The following is a 17,424-nucleotide window of genomic DNA, read 5'->3' as shown; positions in this document are numbered from 1 at the left end:
CAAAAACAAAAACCTAACTGAAGCATTGCCATCGGCCCCAGAGATGGCTTTTCTTTCATTTCCTTGCACCCAAGGAAAGGACAATGCAGCACAGATTTCAGCAATTCTAATTTTAACCTTTCTGAGCACAAATATGTCCCTTTAGAATTCCTTGGGGGATTGAGGCTATACCATTAAAAACTTTAAATAGTGACTTTTACAACTGCTTGATGGCTTCATATTCCTGCCCAGACTCTGAAAAAAAGATGTGGTTGTAAAAAACATTTAAAGAAAAATTTCTCATGGTGGCCCTGGCCGGGTGGCTTAGTTGTTTGGAGCATCAACCCATGCACCAAAAGGTTGTGGTTAGATCCCTGGCTGGGGAACATATGGGGGAGGCAGCTGGCTGATGCTTCTCTCTCTCTCAAATCAATAAGAACATATCCTCAGGTGAGGATTAAAAAACCCCTTTTCCCCCATGAGGCTTCCTTGTAGTCCCACATCCTTCCCCAAGAAGTAATCACACCCTAACCGGTTTGGCTCAGTGGATAGAGCGTCGGCCTGTGGACTAAAAGGTCCCAGGTTCGATTCCAGTCAAGGGCATGTACCTTGGTTGCAGGCACATCCCCAGTAGGAGGTGTGCTGGAGGCAGCTGATCGATGTTTCTAGCTCTCTATCCCTCTCCCTTCTTCTCTGTAAAAAATCAATAAAATACATTTAAAAAAAAAAAGAAGTAGTAATCAGTCTAACCAGCTTAGTGTTTTCTTTCCAGACTCCATTTGAAACATTTACACATATATGAATATACACAAATATGCTTTAGGACATTTTATTTTACACAAATCGAGCATAGTTTCCATTTCATTTCACTAAATGTCTCAGAGGACTCTCCATGTTGGGATATATAGATTTTCCTTTATTATTTTTACACTGCTGGATGGTAATAGATAAGGTGAATGTGCCATAATTGAAGTAATCATTATCTTATTGATTGACACTTAGACTGTTTCCAATTTTTGCTATTACATTTAAAGCTGTGATAAACCTCTTGTACATGCTGTGTACATGCTTTTTTTAAAAAAAGACATCCCATATCTTTTATTTTTTTAAACATATTTTTATTCATTTCAGAGAGGAAGGAAGAGGGAGAGAGAGAGAGAAACATCAATGAAAAGAGAGAATCATTGATTGGCTGCCTTCTGCACACCCCCTATTGGGGATTGAGCCCACAATCCAGGCATGTGCCCTTAACCGGAATTGAACCCGGGACCCTTCAGTCCGCAGGCCGACGCTCCATCCACTGAGTCAAATCGGCCAGAGCTGTACATGCTTCTTTGTGCTCATGAATAAGCATTTGTCTATAGACACTTAGAAATGAAAATGCCAGTCTAAGATGTAAACTACAAAGCACAGAGAGTTACAAGATTTGATCAAGGCCGCTAAGCCTATGGTGAGAGAAGAGGGCACAGGGCTGGGATAATAAAAAATGACAGCAAAGACAAAAGTTAGAAAAACCCCTGCCGCCTCCTCTTTTCTAGTTTACTTTTTTTACGAACCTCCCAGCTCACTTTCATGTCCAATATTTGAGGGTAGTGTTGAGAAAAGTGTACAGACAAGCAGGAAGGCTGATAGTAAAAAACCCAGAAGGAAATACACCAAAACGTTACTATTAGGGAGTATAAAATTTTTAAGTTTGTTCTTTTTACTTTTCTGTTTTTCAAAATGTCCACAGTGAATAAGAATATATGGAAAAACATACTTAAAATTTACGTTAAGTCATCAACAAAAGAACTCACATTTTTTAAAAAAGCACTTACGCATCAGCCTGGAAAGTCATGAAAGCTTCCATAAAATGTAGCGACTGAGCTGAAAACTCAAAGACGCGCCCAAAAAACCAGGGGGCAGGGCAGGCTGTCCAGCTGGAGGCAACCACAGACATGATGTCCATGTGGGGCAGGTCCTGAAGTGGGAAGCAGTTGCAATGACTGGTGTACAGTGTGCAAGAGAATACTGACATTTCTAAGGCTCTTAATACATGCTGCCCCTTTCTTCATCATTGTCAGAATTAGGTTTTTAAATTTAGCAAATTTGTTAAGGGCAATTCAGCAGCTTATTTTAACTGGCGTTTATCTGATGACTAGTGAGATGGAATATATATGTTTTTAAATTTCCTCTCCGCTTAGAAGTGGGAAAGCCCAGGGAGGAACAAGCATCACTATCTTTCCTCTCCTGCCACGAGTTTGCAAGTCACAGAGCAGTAGTGCTCCTCTCACCAACGTGCCAGGCCTAGAACCTCCTCATCTGTGGCCTCGTCTGCCAGGCCATCAGGACCTGCTCTTTTCCTCTTACCATCTGCCATGTTCAGGACACTGCCCCCAACCCTAACTGAGCCTGCAGCAGAAACTTGGCAAATAAATGACCAATTAAGCATCAGTAACTAAGCAAGTAGGATCTGGGGGACAAAAGAAACTCCAAGATCATTCCAAATAGGTTTTCCACAAGTGCGACCCCCCCACGAGCACTAAGGAATTGCGTGCGAGTGTGTTTGGTCCTGGGATGAGGGAAGGAAGCACTGGCAAGCAGGAAGGAACCAGGAGTGCTAGATATTCTGCATAAGGAGGACGGCCTCACCCAAGACTTCTTTTCAAAACCCTGCCACACATTTATGTGTAAAATCTGGTTTAACTATCTGAGCCTAGAACTCAATTTTTTTCTAGTCTATGAACATTAATACAGGAGACTGCTTCTATAAGGATAAAATAAGTGCCTATAAAATTATATATAAATATATAAATTAATCAATTAGCTAATTCATTAATTAATTTACTATAGAAAGGAGGTATCAAGTTTGACAAGGTTGAGAACCACTCTGATCTAAGCAATCATTTGCAATTGTAGGAGAGGTAGAGAATGGCTAGCTGTGCATAACACGGTTTTTGCCATGTAATGCTCACATCCTCATCAACCCATGCAATAAAGGGTACCTACAGGTCAAAGGTCTACACAGAAGCAATACAAAACCCCTCTACCCAGTCCTTAGGTTGTATTTCCTAATCTGTTTTACTATTTTTATGCCTGAATCAAACTGTAATCCAGATACACACATACATGCGCGCACGCGGCGTGCTAGTCTCTTGTTGATGCCAATTACTTGCTTTGCAAATACTGACTTTCCATTTACCACCAATTCACACCAACCCAGATCCAATTCCTAAATAATCCAAATTAGCACCAAGGGCTAATCATTCTATTCTACCCCTACCAGTATTCCTCCCTAAAATCAACAGGTTGACATTAAATAGTTTAGAATACACTCACAGGCTCTATAATGCTTCTCCTCATAATATCCATAATGCAAATATATTCATATTATTTATAACACAAAGCAAATAATGTTACTGAAATCAATAATGTTACTGAAAAAAGATACAAACATAAAAAAGTTAAGATAAAACCTTTTTTTAAATGGTAACTTTTATTTTTTTATTTTTATTTTTTTTAAAGTTGGAATTTTTTTTTTAATATATTTTATTGATTTTTTTACAGAGAGGAAGGTAGAGGGACAGAGAGCTAGAAACAATGATCAGAGAGAAACACTGATCAGCTGCCTCCTGCACAACCCCCACTGGGAATGTGCTCGCAACCAAGGTACATGCCCTTGACCGGAATCGAACCTGGGACCCTTCAGTCAGCAGGCCGACGCTCTATCCACTGAGCCAAACCAGTTAGGGCTAACTTTTAAATATATATATATTTTTTATTGATTTCAGAGAGGAAGGGAGAAGGAGAGAGAGATAGAAACCTCAATGATGAGAGAATCATTGATTAGCTGCCTCCTGCATGCCCCCCACTGGGGATCGAGCCAGCAACCCAGGCATGTGTCCTTGACCAGAATCAAACCTGGGACCCTTCAGTCCGCAGGCCGACGCTGTATACACTGAGCAAAACCGGCTACGGCTTAAGCTAAAACCTAAAATGTCAAATTTGAAATAGAAATAGTAACATGAAATTATGAATTTTCTTTTAAAATGCTTTCTATTGCTGTCCACTCAAAGGATCTAGGAGCAATCACATCCCAGTAACAGTGAATATACCTAGTACCCTAACCTTGGTTTCTAAGTAACATTCTCCAGCCCAGCTGGTGTTGCTCAGTGGTTGAGCATCGACCTATGAACTAGGAGGTCATGGTTCAATTCCTGGTCAGGGTACATGCCCACATTGTGGGCTCGATCCCCAGTGTGGGGCGTGCAGGAGGCAGCCGATCAATGATTCTCTCTCATCATTGATATTTCTCTCTCTCTCTCCCTTCCTCTCTGAAATCAAAATATATATTTTTAAAAATATATTTGAAATTTTTCATAATCATTAAAAATGAGCAAAATCAGCCATGGAATTATGGTAATAAACCATCATCTTTGTGTTTCATTCTGCCAGGAACATGTTGCTTTTGTAAACATAAAAATGGCAAGCTATAGTAATCACCAGCTAATCAAGTAATCAAACTGGCTACACTAGCAACAGCACTAAGTGCTAGTAAAAGCCCTCAAAATAAGAGCCCTGTTCAGATTATATTGTTTCTATTTTTAAGGTGAAAAATTTTACAAACCACTCTAATGGAAATTCCTAGTCAAAAGCACCTATATATTTAAACTAAAATGGTAATGAACACAAATATGTAATAACCTTTTGAATACAACTTTCCATAAAGCCAAGAGTACCCACTTAAAAATTCTCACTTTATGATCGACTCTAGAAGTAACCATGGAAGTGACCCAGGAGTAGCAGAGGCGCCTCTCCTGAAAGAAGAGGCCTCCTTGCCCTGGAGCCAGAGTTGAATTACACTCTCGGCCATGAGAGCACAGAGCAAAAGCTGAGCACAGGACCTCACAGCACCTCGCCAGTCCCTTCACAGGGGGTAGTGTCTTTGCCAAGGTCTCCTTTCATCCTGAATTGTAACTGAGCGGAAAGGCCTTTTCTAATTCTCAGCTGCCAGAAACAAGAGATTCAATATGACTTACTTGAGGGCCTTTGCCAGAGATCTGGGGGATTCATCCTGTCCTCTAACATAAAACAGCCTCACACCAGCGTCCACACTCAGACCTGGTACAATTTCACTGTTCATTTTATAGAGTCAAAATTATTTTTCTTAAGGAAAAGCTCTTAATTTCTTTTGTTATATTTTTGTGCATATGCTTTTCCTAGGAGGGCAGAATAAAGATGCTTCTACACACAAATATATATGTATGTTTATGTTAGGTGAACAAAGGCTTTACTGAAGTTTTAAATCATATCTCCCATTAAATTATTAAAATAATAAATCATCAGAATAATATCCTATATAATAAAAGCCTAATATAAAAATCGACCGAAGGGCGGAATGACTGGCACAACTGGTTGCTATGATGCACACTGACTACCAGGGGTCAGACGCTCAACGCAGGAGTTGCCCCCAGCCCGCAGGCCCCAGGCTGGCCAAGGCAGGTGCCAGCAGGGGGCCTCCCAATCGCCCCGTGGATTGCCCCACAGATTAGCCCTGATTGCCAGCCAGGTCTAGGGACCCTACCCGTGCACAAATTTCATGCACCAGGCCTCTAGTCATTATATATAATATATTAAAAGACATAATTGTATTTTAATGTGGTCACTAAAGGAGTTAAAAATACATCTTCTTACCAAGTAAAAATAAAGACATGGTAGTACTTACAAAAACACAATTTATCTTAGGGAAAGTAGTGTTCACCATATTGTTGTACTTCATAGTTTCCTCCTCAAGATCTTGAATATGTTTGACACGATACATATTTATGGCTACTTTCTGCCAAACATTTTATTTTCAACAATTTCAAACATATAGGAAATTTTTTCCTATTTTTGTACTTATTTTTAATATAAATCTATAGGTACAAATAGCCATACATGTACATTATTATTAATATTCATATTTATGTGATTTAAAATTCATTACAAATTAAATAATGGAAATTCAGAGAATGTTTTCTAAATAAAGCCTGCTTTTCAACAAACCAATGGGGTTGATTTGTGATCTCTTTTGATTTGTAGTAATTTACATCTGGATATATTTTCTCATATTAACAATTCATTAAACAGTGAAATATTCCCAAAGTTAAAAATGTTTATTTGCCTGAACTTATTTAGGAGACTAAAAGCAAACTCTGTTCTTCTAAGAAGTTGGAGCTTAATTTACAGATAAAAATAAAGTAAAAATCTGGAGCACAGCTCATCCACCAAATTAAGAACCCATCTTTGCCCTGACCGGTGTGGCTCAGTGGATAGAGCGTCGGCCTGCAGACTCAAGGGTCCCAGATTCGATTCTGGTCAAGGGCATGTACCCTGGTTGCGGGCATATCCCCAGTAGGGGGTGTGCAGGAGGCAGCTGATCGATGTTTCTAACTCTGTCCCTCTCCCTTCCTCTTCCATAAAAAAATCAATAAAATATATTGAAAAACAAAACAAAACACATCTTTTGGTTGTTTTCATTATGGGTCTTTTAGTACTACTGTTGCTGTTTCTTTTTATCTATATGCAAACTTTGTTATGTTAACTAACAATCTTTGTAAAATTAGTCACCTACATTGAAAGATCAGGAGCTCTTGCATGAGAACCCAGCTTTCAAGTTTCTCTTGAAACATCCGAGCCGAACTGGGCCTTAACTGCCACATGACAACGACTGGCTGAGCCTGAGCAGGTTCCACCTCCATCTGACCAGGGCAGGCTCTCCTCACTTTGTCAGAGATACACCACTGTCAACGGCCCGCCCTTCCCTACAAGCTTATGAGCTGGAGGCCTCTGGTCTACAACATTACTTGCCCCTATTTTATCATGTTGAAATGGTTGAAAATACTCTTAATATATTATGACATATATTTTGTGATTAAAGTTCTGGATTTTTTAAAAAATCATGTTATTTTCCTAATAAATTCTGTGAAACCTTAGCCCCACCTTCCATTCACAACTATTCAGACTGTAAAGTTGAAAATATAACACAGTCATACAGAGCCTTCACTTTTTTCTCCATTTCAAATAAAGTCAAACACTTATGAGCTAAAAAAGGTTAACAAAATTGTATCTTAAACTATTCCCAAGTAGTCACAGGCTTTTTAAATATTCTACTTGTGTATAACAAGAGACAGGAAAAACTGCTTCCCTAATTAGAGACATTTTGAGATACCCTTTGGAGATTTCTGGTTGCTATGATACATATAAGAGAGTATAACCATTTATTTTCAGGAACAGGGAACACACAGTACAGGAACTGGGATAAAAAGCACAGATTTTAAAATAAAGTTCACTATGGAGTTTTCCATGTTCTCAGATGAAAATACAAAGGAGATCAAGAAGGGTTACAAGGCCTGGCTGGTTTCTCAGTGGTTAGAGCATCAGCCCTTGGACTGAAGGATCACAAGTTTGATTCTGGTCCAGGGCATGTACCTCAGTTGCAGGCTCGATCCCCGGGCTCCAGTCAGGGCGCATGCAGGAGGTAACCAATCACTGTGTCTCTCACATCCATGTTTCTCTGTCTCTCTCTCCCTCCCTCCCTCCCTTCCCCCTCCCTCTCCCTTTCACTCTCTCTAAAAATCAATGGAAAAAATATCCTTAGTGAGGATTAACAAACAAAAAATAAAGAGTTACAATAAATTCTTGATAGGCTGACATAGGATTAGTAAATTAGAGAAAATTATAAAGCAGCGCTGAACTCCTGAGGCATCCAGACATTCAAAAAACGTTCTTAAATGAAAGTGAATTACATAAAAAATGCTGTAATATTTTTACTTTATGTACAACTTGAGGGAGGGCACCAAAGTACAGGGAAACGTAAGGACACATCACTAAACTGAAGACATTTCCAAGATGGTGAGTTTATATGGCAGAGGAACAAGTGGTAAGAGCCAGAGCAGCGGCAGGGAAGTGTGGTATTAGGACACAAGTGAGGAAGTCAGAGAACAAGCTACCTTTTATTTGTTTATGCGAGGCCTATGTCACAGGTAAATTATCAGGCTACCTACCAATACCTCATAGTTTACATTCTAGAAGTGATCCTATGGATATGGCCTTGCCCAGACATGAAGCAGCAGATAAAAGGAAATGTCATCCTTGAAGAGAATGCAGTTGGAGGTACGCACATAATTTTCTCCTTCTGTTTCAGTTTTCAGATGTTCTATATTTTTGTAATAATGCTCTTGGTTTGGCTGAGGTGAGACTGGGTAAAAGAAATGGAAATGTAACATGAACAGAAGACAGCAGACCCAGCTTCTCTCTCTTTACCCTGTCAGCCAACAGTTTTACCTTTCCCACTGAATCAGCAAGAAAGAATAGCTCTGAAAACCACACAAAGAGGGGCTTTCTTTTTTATGACAGAGAGCGCCCCGTGGCTGGCTCCTGCAGCCTTTGCTGCCCTGGGCTACAGATGCGCGCTGCCTAGGCCCCCGCCTGGCCCGGGAGAAAGCCTCCCCCTCTGACCCTTTGAGGGTCACTATAGTAGGATTTTGACTATAAGCAACTGACTACGTGGAGGCCAGTTTATAAAAGGGAATATTTTAGGTCTTTGATGTGATTGCTGATGTTTCAAGTTCTACAGATTTACCTGTTTTGGAAGTTCAGCCACTATGCTGAAACTTCAGCTGGGTGAACAAAGCTTAGAAAAGCTTGAGTTTAATGGTACTGAGGCCTGACAATGCGAAGATAAACTGTTCATACAGATAATTTTTCTGGTAACAGAGTAAATATATGTTCAATGCAGAAGAAGTTGATAATCTATGAACTAACCCAAAGGTAACCACTGTGAACATGTGGGTGAACATTCTTCCGAGGAGCATAGCAGAGGAGTGTGGGTACGAGACCAGATACCCGAGATGCAGATCTTACGTGAAGCACTCGAGCACACACAGCTGGGCACAATTTGTGTGGACAACCATTTAATTGCATGGAACCTCAGTTTTTTCTCATCTGTAAAATGTAAGTAAAAACAGTTCCTATCTCATAGAGTCTGGTAAGCGTTAAGTGAGGCAATATTTGCAAAATGCTGAGAACAGAGCTTAGCATATAGTAAGTGTATAAGAAGGGTTTCTGTTCTTTCTACACAAAAGGTTACATACACATTTCTTCCCCATTATATGGTTTCATGTCATAAATGCTGTTATGTAGCCTGCTTTGGTCACTTAGGAATGGGTCACAAACATTTTCCTGTGATAGCAAATATCTTTTCACTACATATACAGAACCCCTGGGAAAGCTGCTGTAGATAGTACCTAAGCACAGATTGCTCTGCTTACATAGCACATGAACTTGTCACTCTCAGCACAGCTAGAGGAATCCTATACAATAAAAGGCTAATATGCAAACTGTCCCTTCGACCGGGAGTTTGACCAGGGGGCGGGGCTGGCCAGCAATGTCCGAGGCCCCTCCCCCTGGCCGGCCCAGACCCCATCCGTGCACAAATTCGTGCACCAGGTCTCTAGTAAGAAATAAACAACTGGGCAAAGGTACGGCAGACATCTTTAAAACGGGCAGAAGCTGATGAGGTGGCCTGGCAGCTTTGCCCAACAGTCGTAACTAGGCAACACCAATCAGATCCTCTCTCGGGAAGACTGAAAGTGAGATACACAGAATCAACTGACAGATGAGTGGTGCACAGGGAGGAAAAATACAGAAGGAAAAGTGGCAAGCAGGGGCCAGGAGACTGAGACGCGGTTAAGAAGTCAGCTCCTTCACAGTGGGAGGGAGGGACTGGGCCATGGGTGCAGTGATCGGGCTGCTTGAGCCACAGACATCCCCTCTGTCATCTGCCCACCGTGAGCGAGCCCCGCCTGTGCGCGGTGGCCCATGCTTTCATCTCTGCACAGCCTGGCTGGGCAGGTGCTGGACACTGTTATTTTCTTCCTCATTTAACTGAAGGACTGGTAGATACACTTCCTCCTAACAACCTGAAAGTGCATTTATGTGGCTGCTCCAGTTGTCACTTCAATAACAGTAAAACTGTAAAATACAAACATTGTATTTTCTTTTCTTTTTTTAATCCTCACCCAAGGAGTGAGGATATTTTTTCCATTCATTTTTAGAGAGAGTGGAAGGAGGGAGGAGTGGAGAGAGAGAGAAGAGAAAGAGAGAGAGAAACATCAGTGTGAAAGGGACATATCAAATGCTTGCTTCCCACACACACCCCGACCTGAGGTAGGGATCAGACCTGCAACTCAGATATGTGCCCTTGACCAAGAATCAAACCCGAAACCCTCTGGTGAGTAGGTCAATGCTCTAACCACTGAGTCACCAGTCAGGGCAAAAAAATTATATTTTCTTAAGCACTTGCTTTGTTAAGCCCTGGGGATTCAACAGTGAGCAAGAGAGAATGGTACCTGACTACACAGAGCATCAAGTCTAGCACAGAAGACAGCAAGCAGTACCAATAAAGGATGACAGACACCATGATGCTGGAAGTACAGACTACAATGGACAGGCAAGAAGAACAAATCTACTGGGGGGGAATCACAAAGACTTGATGAGAGAAGTAACTTTCAGAGTAAGGCAAAAGAAGTGTAGAATTTAGACCTGTTCTAAGTGCTATTTTCTATGTTCTTAGAATCAGTATTACATCCCCTGTGGAACAAGGAAATGGATCTAAAACACTGTGGTGAGGGGAAGTAAATGGGGGTGATGAAACTTATACCACCAATTAGGAATCTAACTGAGATAACAGAAGCAGAGCAGAGGATGGTGTTGCCACAAGAAACTGTGGAGTAACATTAGTTCCTTCCTCCTGGTTTTGAATTGCAATCTCTCAGTTTCTACAACCTAACTGTAAGCTCTTGAAGTAGGGGAGTTAAGGGTCTATGGCAGCCGTGGGCAAACTACGGCCCGCGGGCCGGATCCGGCCGTTTGAAATGAATAAAACTAAAAAAAAAAAAAAAGACCGTACCCTTTTATGTAATGATGTTTACTTTGAATTTATATTAGTTCACACAAACACTCCATCCATGCTTTTGTTCCGGCCCTCCGGTCCAGTTTAAGAACCCATTGTGGCCCTCGAGTCAAAAAGTTTGCCCACCCCTGGTCTAAGGCTTTACTTCTTCTGACTACTTATTCTAGAGTATCTAGTTAGATATACAGGGCATGGCTCAGAAACTTGAAGCATGTACACTGAATATCATCTGACTAAAATAAAATAAAAAAGATACTGTTATCTCTCGAGCTGTACCATTAACAGCTTCTGGCTAACAGAAGTGTTGCTTTAGCCACTGCTCAACAGCCAGGACCCAGGGAGCACAGGAGAACAAGGGCTGCCACCTCCTCATCCAAAGGCTAATGAGAATGAGCCGTGTATACCAAGGCTGCCTGCTCGTCTCAGTTCTTAGGGCTGATGAACTATTTGATTCCTGATCTTCTGCCACACTGGAAGAGATGCCACACTGGAAGAGACCCCCGGGAAATCACAGGGCTGTCTAGTATAATTAGATACAGTGACTCTGTGAGAACACTTCCTGCGTAGAGGGGTGCCTGATAAACACTACCATGTCACAACCTGATCTCCTCTTTAATTAAGGAGGCACATGGTAACTGTCAAATGCCTTCTTTCTATGATCATCACATCAGACACACAGGTTCGCGATTACAGGGTGTGCCGCGCTCTTGTTTCTCAGTGCGTACCTCCTCGCAGACTTCCCGGACTGCTGCCACGCTCGGCTCCTCCTCAGGCTCCATGCCTCCTCCAGGGACAATCCACCGGTCTGGATGGCGACTACTGCTCACCAGTAGCACCTGGAAATCACACAGGTCACATGGGTGGTTAAAAACTCAAAAGATACATTCATACAAATTCAGAGTTTAAACGCCATAAAAGTAAAAATACCTAAGACCCCTTTGTTTATACCTCTCCAAATCACTTCTTGCAAGTCAGCTTTCATTTCTCTTTGAAAAAGTAGGCCATCCGCCTAGCAAAAGCAGGAGGTCATCTAAACCAATGGCCATTACCCCTGCTTTCCCTTTGGATTCTGTCCATTATTCCATCCATCCCATCCTTCATTCCTTTCTCTAAACCCACTGGACACAGAGCTGACAAAATATAGAGATTGCCTATGATGAGCTTGTGAGTGCTGTGAAGGGCTGGCCAGAAGGAGAGACGCTTTAGCCAAGGTTGCTACCACAGTCCCAACACCTTCCCTTCTGTGTCCAGCTCCTGCTCCAGCAGATGGCCACAGGTCCATACAACGTGCCACCCTAGGCCCTACGTGTGCACTGAAAACCTAATTCTCTCATCTGCATGAAAAGTAGAATATGTCTTTTCATCATGCTTTCAGCTGAGATAAAACTGAAATTTTTTACTAGGAAATTTTATTAAGAAGTGAAAAGCAAAGCACACAAAGACACAGAAATATTGATATAGAATTCAGTTTACTAATTCAAACTTAACCAGCATTTTATTTATTATTTATTTAAAATACTTTATTGTTTAAAGTATTACATATAGTATTACATATGTCTCCTTTTTCCCGCATTGACCTCTCCCCGGCCACCCCCACCCCTAACCAGCATTTTAGTCAAGGCTAAAATAAAATCTGGAATTTCCCTAGTCCCTCTTCCTTACCCCTCTGTGGAACACATGCTCAACAAAGTTAGCTGCACTCATTTGGGAATAGAGTTGGGTTGGCATTATTTCTAAAACTAAAGGAATCCTCAACTGCTCCTTAAACCATCACTTTCTGATGATGTCTTTTGAGCCTCCATCCTTATCGTAAACCATATACAGGGCATGGCTCAGAAACTTGAAGCATGTACGTTGAATATCCTCTGACTAAAATACCACAAACCATATTCCTTACCTACCCCTTCACTCTAGTCCACCCTCAGCACTTAACTTCTACTCTGCAGTCATCTTTGTTGCCTAAAAGAAATACTACTTCCTCTGTAGCCTTTACAGATTCCACCACTGACTTCCAGTCACCTACCTTCCAGTCATCTCCTCTCTCCCCTTTAGGGTCTCTGCATCTATGAGGCCTTGCAAATTTTACCCTTTTCGTCATCCTGAATCCCCTTACTACCTGTCATCACAGATATTCTGATGCTCCTCTACAAAATCTGTGATCTGCACGCCTAAGGGGACCAAAGAGTTACAAGAAGTAAATTCATGAATCCATATATAGTCACCAATATATAGCCCATGAACTGAGAAAATGTGCTATACTTACAAGTACTATTTTTTTAAATATATGTAACTTCTGCTCTGATTAATACAATGCAAAAGAAAATAAAATCCACAGTGGCTTTTGGTTGGTATGTATATATGTTTAAACCAGGAGATATTAAAAGTACAATGTGGAGGTTTCATGAAATTTTTATTTTATTATTATCACTTTTTTTTAGGATTGGCAGACCCAGCTGAGACTTTATTTCGGAAAAAAACACTTGATTTGGCTTTTAGTTGGGGGCATGGGTAAGAGGCGGTCCCCCAGGCAGTAAACTACCCTACCCCAAGGGGCTGTCCCCTGCACAGCTTTTTCCACAAGCTTGGAGGACAGGAGGGCCACAGTAGTCAGTCACTTGGGCAGGACATCCAATGACTTAGACACCAGCTTCCCATCAGGGTCTCATTCTTCACAACCACCGTTCTGAAGGAGCTGGTGCTGGTGCGGCTGAAGGAGCCAGGACCCCTGCCAGAGCCCAAGTTGGGCTGGAAGCCCAGGCCATAGCTGAGGTTCCAATAAGCCAGGCTCAGCCCATCTGATAGCGAGTGGTGGTGTTGGTATGGACACTCAGGTTCCGAATCCGACTCTCCAGCTGGTTCTTCTCACCATCCAGCAGCTTGGTCTAGGTGGCAATCTCCATGCCCAGGGCCAGCTTGACGTCCATGTGCTCCTCCTGGTACTCACACAGCTGCCAGTTCTCAGAGTGGCTTCCAGCTCAGCCACCTTGGCCTGAGCATCCTGGACAGCCAGCTCTCCATGCTTATCAGCATCAGCGATAGCAGCCTCCAGGGAAGTCTTCTGGCTTTTGAGGCCCTCGATCTCAGCCTGGAGTTGGCTGATGTTCTGGTTCATCTCAGAAATCTTAGTCTTGCCCTAGCCATTCTGGCCCAGTGGATAGAGCGTCAGCCTGCAGACTGAAGGGTGCCAGGTTCAATTCCAGTCAAGGGCACATGCCCGGATTGTGGGCTCAATTCCCAGTAGGAGGTATGCAGGAGGCAGCCAATCAATGATTCTCTCTCATCATTGATGTTTCTATATCTCTCTCCCTTCCTCTGTGAAATCAATAAAAATATATTAAAGAGAAAGGAAGGGGAGGGGAGGGGAGGGGAGGGGAGGGGAGGGGAGGGGAGGGGAGGGGAGGGGAGGGGAGGGGAGGGGAGGCGAGGCGAGGCGAGGCGAGGCAAGGGAAGGGAAGGAGGGAAGGAGGGAGGGAGGGAGGGAGGGGAGGGAGGGAGGGAGAGAGAGAGAGAGAGAGAGAGAGAGAGAGAGAGAGAGAGAGAGAAAGAAAGAAAGAAAGAAAGAAAGAGAAAGAAAGAAATCCCAGTCTTTGTCATGCCTGTGCTTCCCAGCTCCTCACACTTGATCCGGTAGATGGTCTCAGCCTCGGCATGGCTGCAATTAGCCATCTCCTCCTACTGAGCTTTGACCTCTGCAATGATGCCATATAGGTCCAGGGAGTGGTTGTTGCCCATGGACAGTACCACAGACATGTCGGAGATCGGGGCCGCCAACTAACCAGTCTCCTCTTCATACAGCTGCCTGAAGTTGATCTCATCAGTCAGTCCTTCCAGGCAGGACTCCAGCTCTACCTTGTTTGTGTAAGCTACATCCACATTCTTCTCGATGAGGACAAATTCATTCTCCATCTCTGTGTGCTTGCTAATCTCATCCTCCTCCTTATTCTTCAAGTCCTCCACCAGCCCCTGCATGTCACCAAACTCCACCTCTAGACTCAGTTTCTCCTGAGCCAACGCCGCTGAAGGTTGTTGATACAGTTCTCAAACATGTTGTTCACGTTACTGCGAGTCGTCTTCTGCTGCTGCAGGAGGTTCCACTTGGTCTCAGAATCTTATTCTGCTGCTCCAGGCTCCGCACCTTATCACTGAAGGAAGCAAACTTGTTGAGGCTGTTGATCTGCTCCTTCTCCTGGTTGCACACGGGCCTGGATGTTGGAGTTCACCTCCAGCTTCAGAGGGCTCAGCAGACTCTGGTTCACTTGGAGAGCTGTGATGCTCTCCATATTCCCAGCTCCGCCATAATCCCCAGCAAGATTCATGTTGAACCCAGGCCAACCCGGTAGCTGCCACCCACCTTGGAAAAGGTCAAGGAGCTTATGTGGGTGCCAGGCCCACTTGAATTGAGTGGCTGCTGAAGGCCCGAGGCCAGAGGTGGACACCTTGTAGGTCTTCTGGGTCACCCTTGTGGACATGGTAGAGGCTAGAATGGAGGCGAGAAGGCTGGACCAGACAGAGATTCGAGAAGTAGCCAAAAAGTTGCCTGAAATTTTGTTTTTAAATAAGAGCCCTCACTGGATTCCTGCTTCATAATATACAGAAAGGGCCAACAACTTAAATGTAAGAGCTAAAACTATAAAATGAGGATAAACCTTCATGATTTTTAATTCATTTCAGACATGACACCAAAAGCATGAGCAACAAAGGATTTCTCCTTTGTTAGATAAACAGAACTTCATCAAAATTAAAAACTTCTGTGCATCAAGGGACATTATTAAGAATGTGAAAAGACTACCTACAGAGTGGGAGGAAATATTTGCAAGTCATCTACCTGATAAGGTTAAAATATCCAAAATATGTACAGAACCCATACAGCTCAACAACAAACATAATTTATCCAAAGGAAACATATAGACAGCAAACAGGCACATGAAAAGATGCAACATCATTAGGCACTAGGGAAGTGCAAAGTAAAACCACCATGAGATTCCACTCCACACCCACTAGAATGGCTATAATTTTAAAAATAACAAGCACTGAGAGGATATAGAGAAATTAGAACCCAAATACATTGCTGGTAGGAATGTAAAATAGTTCAGGCGCTGTGGAAAACAGTTTGGTGGCTCTTTAAAATGTTAAAAATAGCCGAAACCGGTTTGGCTCAGTGGATAGAGCGTCGGCCTGCGGACTGAGGGGTCCTAGGTTCGATTCTGGTCAAGGGCATGTACCTGGGTTGCGGGCATATCCCCAGTGGGAGATGTGCAGGAGGCAGCTGATCGATGTTTCTCTCTCGATGTTTCTGACTCTCTATCTCTCTCCCTTCCTCTCGGTAAAAAATCAATAAAATATATTAAAAAAAAATAAATAAAACGTTAAAAATAAAATTACCATATGATCTAGCAATTCCTCTCATAACAGAAAACCCCAAAGAATTGAAAACAGGTACTCAAACACTTACACACACAAATGTTCATGGAAACATTCACAATTAGAGACCCAGTGCACTAAATTCATGCAGAGGTAGGGTCCCTAGGCCTGGCTGGTGATCAGAGTCAATCAGGGCTTTCAAGCTGCCGGCTGGGGCCTTCCTTCGTTCCGTGCCACCCACCTGGTGGTCAGCACAGGTCATAGCAAATGATCAAACTCCGGTCTCTTGGTCAAACTCCCAAGGGGACACTTTGCATATTAGCCATATATATATATATTTTAAATATATTTTATTGATTTTTTACAGAGAGAGGAAGGGAGAGGCATAGAGAGTTAGAAACATCGATCAGCTGCCTCCTGCACACCCCCTACTGAGGATGTGCCCGCAACCAAGGTACATGCCCTTGACCGGAATCGAACCTGGGACCTTTCAGTCCGCAGGCTGACGCTCTATCCACTGAGCCAAACTAGTTAGGGCCATATATATATATATACATACACGCACACACACACACACACACTCTCTCTCTCTCTCTCTCTCTCTCTCTCTCTCTCTCTCTCCTTAGAAGCCTGGTGCACAAAATTTGTGCATGGGGGTGTGAGGGGGTCCCCTCAGCCCAGCCTGCACCATCTCCAATCCGGGACCCCTCGGGCCTAAACTGGCAGTCAGACATCCCTCTCACAATCCTGGACTGCTGGCTCCTAATCGCTCACCTGCCTGCCTGCCTGGTCACCCCTAACTGCCCCCCCCCCCAGCCAGCCTGATCGCCCCTAACTGCCCCCTTACTGGCCAGGTCACCCCCAACTGCCCCTCTCTGCCGGCCTAGTCACCCCTCACTGCCCCCCTGCCAGCCTAATCACCCCCAACTGCCCCCCCTGCTGGCCTGGTCGCCCCACACAGCCTGCTTGTTCAGTCGTTTGGTTGTCCCTCACTAACCCCCCTGCCAGCCTGGTCATAGGCAGCCATCTTGTGAGGGTGTGATGGTCAATTTGCATATTGCCTCTTTGTTATATAGGATAGGATTAGTAGCTAGCCAAAAAGTAGAAATAACTCAAATAAATGAATCAATGAATAAAACATGGTGTATACA

General features: G+C 43.1%; 1 protein-coding gene and 1 pseudogene across 1 annotated transcript in view; both read right to left on the bottom strand.

The window, feature by feature from the left end:
- The window catches only part of NUDT3 (nudix hydrolase 3), a 109,343-nt gene that overhangs the window by 38,186 nt on the left and 53,733 nt on the right, over positions 1-17,424 (bottom strand). Inside the window, exon 2 of the mRNA XM_059701943.1 lies at positions 11,638-11,748. Within this exon, the coding sequence (XP_059557926.1) occupies positions 11,638-11,748 (111 nt within the window). The remainder of the gene's footprint in view (positions 1-11,637; positions 11,749-17,424) is intronic.
- Positions 12,525-16,013, bottom strand: LOC132237437 (keratin, type II cytoskeletal 8-like; annotated as a pseudogene).

The sequence above is a fragment of the Myotis daubentonii genome, chromosome 6 (assembly GCF_963259705.1).
Source record: "Myotis daubentonii chromosome 6, mMyoDau2.1, whole genome shotgun sequence".
NCBI lineage: Eukaryota > Metazoa > Chordata > Mammalia > Chiroptera > Vespertilionidae > Myotis > Myotis daubentonii.
This window is presented reverse-complemented; position numbering and strand designations above follow the sequence as displayed.